The following is a 9,983-nucleotide window of genomic DNA, read 5'->3' as shown; positions in this document are numbered from 1 at the left end:
ACGGCACAGGTTGCGAAGGAGATGGAAAGATATGACCTGGACATCCTTGGTGTTAGTGAATGTAGATGGACTGGCGCATGAAGATGAGATGGCTTCACAATTTTGTTTTCCGGGAAAGAAATTACACATGCAAATGGTGTTGAGCTTATCATCAACAGAAGCACAGAAAAGACCCTTATTGAATGGGAGCCTGTCAGCGACAGAATCATCAGAGCAAGGTTCCATTCCAAATATTCCACTATACTACAATGTTGTGCCCCTACAAACGAGGCTGAGGACGAGGTAAAAGACGACTGGTATGAACAGCTCCAGTATGAAGTATCCAGAGTCCCTCAACATGACTTGCTTTTGATAATGGAAGATATTAATGCTAAAGTTGGCTTGGACAACAGCAACTGCGAAGCTGCTATGGGGAAGCATGGCTGTGGCAGTATTGATGACAATGGAGAAAGGTTGGTTGATTTTTGTTTGAACAATAACTGTATAATAGGGAGTAAAATCTTCCCCCACAAGAACATTCAAAAACTGTCCTGGAAATCCCCCGATGGTCGTACAATCAACCAGATCGACCACGTAATAATCGACAAGAAGTGGAGGAGATCCCTTCTGGATGTAAAAGTATATCTGGGTGCAGATGTAAGCAGTGATCACAACATGCTATTCGCAAAAATGAAGTTAAAGCTTATGGCTGTAGACTCCAATAAACAACGCAGGAGAGTGTATGACATCAACCGACTGAAATCGCAAGAGGTCAGAAGAAACTTCAGCATTGAACTTAAGAACAGGTTTGCTGCACTTGCCGCTCTTGAGGATGAAACAGATCAGGATCCAGTGGAGTGCTCATGGAATCGATTCAAGGAAGCGTATGCTGATGCTGCAAAGAAAGCTGTCGGCTTTAAGAAAGAAGACCAAGAAATGGTTATCAGCTGAAACTTGGGCCAGAATAGAAGCTAGGAGGGAGGCAAAGGAGAAGATGCTGAATGCTAAATCGTCAAAGCAGATTTAACGGACACAGCAGGAGTACAAGATCAAAGACAGAGAAGTGAAGCGGTGTGGAAGAAAGGACAAGGGGAACTTCATCAAGAAACTGGCTAGCGAAGCAGAGGAAGCAGCAAGAGAAGAGAGAGTTTGGTACAGTTTACAAGATCACTAAACAGCTTTGTGGCAACAACACCAACCACAGCATGCAGAGGAACCAGCAGATCCACCACCTTCTGAATCATATCTTGATTTAGTAGAATTCTACTAGTATACTAATGCAAATGCTGCAATCTGATTGGCTAAGCTACTCGTATACTATCAGCCATTAGAATGCAGTAGCTGTCGGTCGTCCACGAAATGCGACGTTTTTATCGTTTTTCCGAAGTTTTGGAAGAAAGTTTGGACGTAAATGGATAATTAAATTCCCGAGGTGACTAAAAGAAGGAGATAAACGGATTCTTGACTTTAAAAACTTGAAATTATTGAAAAACCGGTGCGCGCGCGTAAACAACTGCAAATTTACCAAGGACGATTCAATACGTACGATTTTGTTAAAGCGTAAAGTTCAATAATGCGTCGAAAAATATTTAGAAACCATTATTTGCGATAATTTAAGTTAGAATGCTACTAAAACAATTAAATTATTCGCTCTCGATTTCTATGAGGCGATAGTTGATTCGGCCTACGGCCTCATTAACTATCACCTCATAGAAATCTCGAGCTCATAATCTAATTGTTAAATAGACACCAGCGCCCAGGCATAGCAGAGGTTCGCTCGGCAATTGAAAACATGAAAAACTTAAAAGCCCCAGGAATTGATTCACTTCAAGCTGAACTGTAGAAAGCGGATATAAGTGCAGCATCTAGGTTGTTAACGGACCTCTTCTCAAAGATCTGGGAACAAGAAGTTATTCCTAAAGACGGGACCAAAGGTCTCATATTCACTCTCCCAAAGAAAGGCGATCTCGGTAACTGTGATAATTGGAGGAGAATTACCCTACTTTCTGTACCAAGCAAGATATTTTGCAGGATACTGCTTAAGCGCATTGACAAGGCTATCGATTCGACACTCGGAGAAGAACAGACCGTGTTTAGAAGAGAAAGAGGTTGTATGGATCAGATATTTGCTTTACGAAACATCCTGGAACAGTCTCTCGAATGGAATACGTCTCTTTGCATCAACTTTATCGATTTCCAAAAGGCATTCGATAGAGTACACCGAGAAAGTCTATGGAAGATCCTCCAAGCATATGGATTACCACCCAAGATTATCAACCTTATTAAGATGTTCTACGACAACTTCGAATGTAGTATCATCCTTGGAAACACCATTACAGAAACATTTCCAGTAAAATTGGGAGTGTGCCAGGGCTGCATACTCTCGCCTATTCTCTTCCTTGTTACAACCGACTGGGTGATGCGTCAGGCAACTTCCCTGCGCTTTCGTGGAATACAGTGGACTATCTTCTCTCACCTTCAAGACCTTGAGTTTGCTGATGATATTGCCATCCTTTCTTCAACACCTACTCATCTTCAGAAGAAGTCAGACGATCTCAATACAAATGCCAAGAAAACGGGACTGATAATCAGCAAAAAGACATCCAAAATTATGTGTGTCAACTCTGGTACATCGTGATCAAGGCCAATCAACATCGATGGAGAACCGCTGGAACATATTCAAGAGTTCACTTATCTCGGGAGTGTGATCAATACAGATAACAGTGCTCAGAAGGACATCAAGGCCTATAGGCTTAACAAAGCCAGGTGTGCATTTACTAAACTCAAAAAAATCTGGAAGTCTAAAAGCAAAGCCTTAAGACTAAAGTGCGCATCTACAACAGTAACGTTAAATCTGTGCTACTGTACGGCTATAAATGCTGGAGAATTGTCAAAAGGGACACAAACAAAGTCAATGCTTTTCACAATGGCTGTCTGCGAAGGATCTACAACATCTTCTGGCCCAACAAAATTTCCAACAACGACCTGTACCAGAAGACTGGGTGCACAAGCATCGATCTTGAAATCAAGAAACGCCGGCTTAGATGGCTGGGACATGTCTTACGAATGTCGCCAGAGAGAATACCCAAGGTTGCCCTTAGGTGGACACCTGCAGGCAAAAGAAAAAGGGGAAGACTCAAAACCACCTGGAGAAAGACAGTTGAAACTGAACCAAGTGAGATGGGTGTTTCATGAGGAGAGGCACAGGCAATTGCGAAAGACAAGACTCGGTGGAAAAGAGACATTGTTGCGGCCCCATGCCTCACTGGAGACAATAAGGACTGATGGTGATGATGATGATGATGATGATGTCAGTCTTTTAATGCAAATTTTCCCTTTCATCCATAATTGGCTATTCTTCTTTTCTTGGAAATTGCATATTTTATGATTAATTGGTAATAAGACTTCGTGTCGTCCAATTCGATCTGTAAAGGTACTCGTGATAAACAAATCGGACTCCCGCTGCGCGGTCGTCCGATTTTGTTATCACTCGTATGATTACAGAGCGAATTGGACTCCACTCAGTCCTATTACCATTACTTATCACAACAACAAAAACTGAATATCGCCCTTCCAAGTCATGTTTAGGGAAAGAAAGATATATCATGTATAGACTTGTATAAAAAAAGGTCATATTACTGCACTGGCCGGGAATCGAACCTGGACCTCCCGCGTGGCAGGCGAGAATTCTACCACTGAACCACCAGTGCTGATGTGAAAAGAAATCACGCTTTTTTTAAGGTATAATTTTTCTTTACTCCCTGAGGATAAAAATGCTGGAGTTCGATAAATGCCTCTTACTAACCGAGTTCGAGAGCCGTACTGCGACTTACGGAGCGAGACTTTTCCCCATCGATTTATGGCCCAAGCCGGCCATAAGTCGTGAAAACGAGGATTCGTAACCTACAGTACTGACCGAGAAAACGAGGTTAGTGAGATATATTTTCTCTACTGAGTGCCTGACGGGTTCGGGAACGATTTCTATTCACGAGGAACAGCTTCAAATTTCTGACGCATCTTGAAAGCAAAACGAGTCGATTTGAGGTAGGTTTTTATACACAATTTCAGAAGTATAAGAAAGTTTGAACTTTGGATCGCGACCTCAAACCAGGTTAATTTATCTTAGTCAGGGCCGGATTGTTCGGAACTGAGGCCCGTTAACGCTAAAGTGACGCCTTGTAGCCGACTCTCTCATAGCTGCCGGAGCTTATCCTGGTTGCTGTAGCATGAAGCAGCTAGGAGTATTTCTACTTCCCCTGGACGGGATGCTAGTCCATCGCAGGTCACTCCCCCGCAATTTGTTAGGTTTCCCAAACATTTCGCCGGTACCCATTTAATGTATACTCCTGCGTGGCGAGAGGCACTGTCAGAGTTAAGTGTCTCGCCCAAGAACACAACAGAGTGTCCCCGGCCAGGGCTCGAACCCGGACCACTCGAATCGGGGACAAGCGCACTAACCATGAGGCCACCGCGCCTCCACGGTTAACGCTAACCCAGGCTTAAAAGTTAACCGAAATATTAATTTTTCTTGTATAAAAATGTCTTTCACTCCTTATGTCTTGTGTGGTTTGAGATTATTTAAACTCAGAAGGCAAACAATGTAAGCAGAAAAACTCACCGCCAAGTTAAAAAAAATCAAATCAAAATTCTCACATATCCTGGGTTAGCTTAATCAGGCTTTGAACAACCCGACCCAGGAGCTCCGCTTTTAGGCCTGGCTAAATCTATATATTTATCTTCATTAAAGTAACCAAGGTCTCCTTAGACAAGTAGACTCATTTAGCTTCTCTTCTTTTTTTCGATATATGAGCATGGGATGGAAGAGTCGTACACTGGTTTTGACGCTAGTTTTCACGCAAGCGTCTTCTCGGCTCGATTTCCGCCGCTCACTTTGGAGGAAGGGCGTGGCTCCATTCTGAAACAACAGCCGGTAATAAAGCCTACTACTTGCGCTCACACGAGTAGTTAGTGCGTGTAATCGACTTTTTTACAACTGCAGTTTGGCTATTTTCATTTCCAGATCGACAAATTGAGTGAGTTAAGACGACTGTGTTAAGAAAGGACCTTTTCGGCGATACAGCGGCCATTTTGAATTTTGTTGTTTCAAATAGCTATTTTGGGATGCTCAGGGGGCAAACAATGGAATTCAAAATGGCCACGGTATCGCCGAAAAGGTCAATTTGACACTCTGGGCAGGATTACAAAGAAGCGTGAAAAAAGTTTATTAAACATCACTCTGAAAGACCGGATAATTAATATTTCCTGTGAAATCCCCCCCGGGGGGGGGGGGTACTCCCTTATATGGGCTATACAGGTATGTGCGGCACCAAAGGGTATGGTTTTTCAGCCGTTTTGGTCATAAATAGGGTATCAATTTTTAGATGAGTTTCGCCATTTTGGTCATAAATAGGGTATGTTTTTGCACTCTATCCTTGATATGGGTATGTTTTTAAAAAGAAGCCACTTTTTCGTCATTGTCGAAAAGAAAATCAACAAAAGCCCTTCACAAATTATGTTTACAGTAATTTAACATTGGTATGAACTAGGGAACTTATTATAACGCAGGTCTGAAACAGGGTTTTGATTCAAGGGTTAGGTCATAAATAGGGTTTCGAATTTTTGGTCAGGTCATAAATAGGGTAGGGAATATCGCAGATTTTGGTCATAAGGGTAAGGGTGAGGGTTTTGGGAAGCAGGCCGCACACCCCCACCCGATTTTTCTGGGTGTACCCCCCCCCCCCCCCACTCGGGGTGAAATCTAGTCAGCTTTAGTTTACGTGACCTAGCCGGTGATTTTAACACAATTGCCTCAGGGTAGTCTTAAGAGAGTAAAGCTAAAGAATATGTGTTCATGACAAAAAGTTAAGGGGTTTGTAGGAAGTGTTATTTCCTACCGCATTCTAAATTTGACGCCAGCAAGTTTTTCAAAAAGCTAAGCAAAAACTTTGTTTTCAAGAGAAAAGAGTCTCTATAAATCTTTTGACAAAGTTTTATTTGGACGGTGGAAATATAGAAGGGTTAGCCTTTGATTTAATAAAGGGAATTTTGTCAGAATCATTTGGCAGTTCTACGTTTAGATCTGTACTAATACTTGCAAACCTAATATTATTACTTAAGGACCTAGCAATCATTGAAAAGCCGCTTTTAAGTAAGAAAAAATTATTTTAAATATCAAACTCCCGAGTCAGTTTGCACGAGAACTCGCTGTCACGTACATATTACCTTGACTCTAAAATATTGACATCTGGACTGACAAGGAAATAAATCTACAACTGACTCATTGAAATGTATATTGAATTAATGCCGGGAGATTCAGCAGCAATTTGATAGACCTTGCATGGACTTGGTGCACCATATGTCCAAGCTGAATTTAAGTTTTTACCATCGTGGACGAACCCAACGCAACCTGCTATCTTTTAATAGTATAATGTAAAGGCTATGTAAAATAACTTGGAAAGGCACCTAAAATCGGAATGACGTTTATGTTAGCTTCTGGCATGGCTAAACTGAATTTATATTCCACATACCGCCTAAAAGACGTCTATAAAATATGTTCTTGTTCACAACATGAAAAAAGTTTAGAGAAGGTGATTGAAAAAATATATTGTGGCACAAAACAGGTAAAAGGTTTCGAGCACCAGATTCGCTTTTCTTTTGTCATTCTTAACACCGTTTTTAATAGAAATACTGTATTATCAAATCATCCCGAATTTTGTCTTGTTTTTCACTTCGCGTTTCCAGCGTCTGGAAATACAACACATTTATGCAGTCGAAAGGCTTTTAGAGAATAAAACATATTTATAGTGCTTTTCACGGGGTTATTTGTCTTTATACAAACAGAATTGTTGCTCTGTCCTTTGTATACAAATTTGTTGAAAATTAATGTGATAATTGTTCCTGATGTAGTTTCGCATGAATTTCATAGTGTTGTATTTTTCGATATTTTCCATTAAAACACGCGTGTCTAGATAATAAAAAGTCGTATCTAATCTTGCTTGGCGTTGTAAACAGTGAGAAAACAGTTATTTCTCACATTGCCTACCGCAGGTATGATCTTTTCTTGGTTTCGCAAAGTAATATATTTTAATTAAAGGAAAGCTGAAGATGGTGACTACACGAAAGCAGTCCTCGCGTGTTCATCGCGGAGTAATATCGTGTCATTCTCTTATCACTACCCTGTTGTTATTGTCCATGGGTGCTTTGTCAGAATAAACCGGTTGGGATGACCGTTGAATAATGGTAAGGGTTTTTCCAAAATCAGCAAACCAACCGAACGAGATGGCGCTTACCATTTGCAATTCGATTTCTCGTAATTGCTTTCGGCTGATGAAAGACTGGAGACTGGCACATTTAGCAAATGGTAAAGAACTTTCCAGCGTTCCGTTCCGAACGGAAAAAGAGGACTACCTCTGAAGTTAGTCTACAATTTCCGAACGGATCTTCCAGAAAATTACAGTTCCATTTGACTTTCAACCGAAGTTTCGGGATTTTTCTGCTAAATGATAAGCACCCCATATCTGCCACTAGTGAGAATTTTGATGACGTCATTTCCCGCTTTTTAGGGTTGTTACCGGGTGACTTCAAGACACGAATATTACTTTGTTGTCTTAAAAACATGATTTTACTCAAAAACTGGTCACAAAATGTCAAAAAATATTTTGACATTTTGGCGTGCGGAAAGACTGACTACCATTGTAAGGTTAAAGAGACCTTGTTTATTCACGAGTTGTAGCCAGCATTGAAGGCCAATGTCAGCAGTGAAAAGCATTTACTTTATTAGGAAAGCTTTTCCATTGTGTCACTTAACAGACAGTTTCCGTCTGAAACGTCTTAAATTTCTACTGCAGATGTTTTCTGTCTAGGTGCCAGACCCCCATTGATACATATAAATAGCTTTCCAAAAAATTTAACGGCTATACTTTTGAAAATGTATGTTGCCTAGCATACGAAACGTCAAGTTCATTAAATGCATGTTTTTTAAATGTTTATCACCGTTGTTTGTATTACACTTTTAATCAAGATTTTACTCACTCGCTGCATTCATCCGTGAGGTATTGCTTTTATCCCTCGAAAATAAAATTCATATTTCCGCTCCACTGTGTAATGCTAATTTTTATTATCAAGACACGAGTGTTTTAATGGAGACCACATGCCCACCACTCGTAAAATTCATACGAAGCTACATCCGGGAGCCGAGTGGGTCTTTAATTCAAATACTAACACAGATCTAATTACATGAAACGTGGAAAATCAAGATTCTGACAAAATTACCTTTAACATCACACGCTAATTCCTCTATATTTTAACTGTCCAGAAAAAACTTTATCAGAAGATTCATTGGGACTCTATTCTTGTGAAAACACCCGGTTATTGCTATCAGTTTTCCTATCAAAAGTGGCCGGTATCAAATTCATAATACCCTAAGGCGATTTTTACCACGTTACCAATTAGGTCTCGGATTTTAAAATAAAACCCTTAATTTCTTTAAAATATTCTTAGGAAATTGGGTTAGCATTACTGGCTAGGTCAGGCAGACTAAAGCCAACTAGATTTTTAAGGGGAGCTATCCAAATAAATTACCGCATTTCAATTATTAAGCTAAGTTATCATTCATTAATCCCTCCAATACGGAACAAATTATCTACCAGACTGCCTTTTATTCTATCCAGTTATCGAGAGGTTTTTACTGATGTGCATTTAGTTTTCCTGAAGTATGTTCATCGGTAATTCATTCCTGTTGTCTTCATACGACAGCTTTCGTCTTAATAAATTTTTCAATCCCTTTCGATATTTATTGTTTAAAGCAAAATAGAGGCATGGATTTAAAGCGGTGTTTGAGTAGAAAATGAACTTCGCTGCCTGAAATAATTTGTCCATTCCGCAAGGTATATGCCAATCCCATACAAAATAAAAAAGACTTGCTGCAATAGTGACCGGGGTGATGCATAAAATGAAAAGAAAAACTATGCATAGGATCTTTTTCATCACTGCCCCATCTTCTCTCCGTCTTTGGCTTCTCAATGCTGATGCACTGCTTCCAGCACGCTGACGTTTTTTCAGCTCCAACAAAATAAGCGCATATAAAGAAAAAATCACACACAAAGGTAACAAAATTAAAAACACTGAAATGAAAATAAAGTAATTCTCCTGTGTCTGTCGTTCTTCAAACTTTGACACCCAGCTGAAAGTGCAATAAGTCTTGTTATCTTGTACCATCAGCCGTACAGTGTAAAAATAAACACTGTGCACACCAATCGCCACAGTCCAAATAACTGGAATCACAACCTTACAAACGTTGGATTTTGAAATCGGAGGCCGGAATGGGAAAACCACTCCGTGATATCTGTCGATGGCCATAACAACAAGGCTTTGGATGGACACCGCGGTAGAAATGTCTTGAAAGACGTAGACAAGCTTACACAGAATTAAACCTGCTAGTCCGTCTAGGAGCCATCTGCGGAAACCTGTGTAAATTTCGGTGAGTTCTCTGGGCACGGCAAACACAGAAATTAAAAGGTTAGATGCAGCCATGTTGACAATCAGGTAATTTGTCGTTGTCCGCATTCGTTTGTTTTTCGAGACGATCATGATTACAGCTGTGTTTCCAAGCAGCGAAAATAACATGATTACAGCATAAGCAAGCGTCTTTAGGTATTTTACAGACGGCGAGTTTTCAGCGAACAGTTCGCAAGCCTGGTTTGCAGTAGAGTTCATACCGGTGAAGTTTTCTGAGTAGTTTAATAGACACATCGCCTCAAACAGCATGAACGAATGTAATCAGAAAGCCAAGTTTATTCCCATATATCAGTCTCATTTACACAAAAGACACCTGAAAACGTTTGTGGATGAAAAATTTAAATACCATTTAACTATCACTACAGGGCATTATCAATTCGTGTCCTCAGGCCAGTCACATTGTCGACGAAAAAACCTTAGCAAAGACGTTTTTGAGAGATGGGCGAAAGTAGAGTTTTCTATTCTTTTAGCTGTTTTTATAGACTTCT

General features: G+C 40.3%; 1 protein-coding gene and 1 non-coding gene across 2 annotated transcripts; both read right to left on the bottom strand.

Moving 5' to 3' along the window:
• Positions 1–3,618: 3,618 nt before the first annotated feature.
• Trnag-gcc (transfer RNA glycine (anticodon GCC)) lies at positions 3,619–3,689 on the bottom strand. The gene has a single exon. It is a non-coding gene; the product is annotated as a tRNA-Gly (tRNA).
• Positions 3,690–8,073: 4,384 nt separating this feature from the next.
• Positions 8,074–9,729, bottom strand: LOC149115789 (QRFP-like peptide receptor). The gene has a single exon (XM_089283850.1). It carries the CDS (start codon positions 9,727–9,729, stop codon positions 8,677–8,679), a length of 1,053 nt encoding a protein of 350 aa, XP_089139976.1. The 3' UTR covers positions 8,074–8,676.
• Positions 9,730–9,983: the final 254 nt, after the last annotated feature.

The sequence above is a fragment of the Orbicella faveolata genome, unplaced genomic scaffold, assembly GCF_042242905.1.
Source record: "Orbicella faveolata isolate gen_17 unplaced genomic scaffold, um_ofav_v1 contig_13, whole genome shotgun sequence".
In the NCBI taxonomy this organism is placed as follows: Eukaryota; Metazoa; Cnidaria; class Anthozoa; order Scleractinia; family Merulinidae; genus Orbicella; species Orbicella faveolata.
Note: the sequence above shows the minus strand (reverse complement) of the source record. Positions and strands in the feature narration are given on the sequence as shown.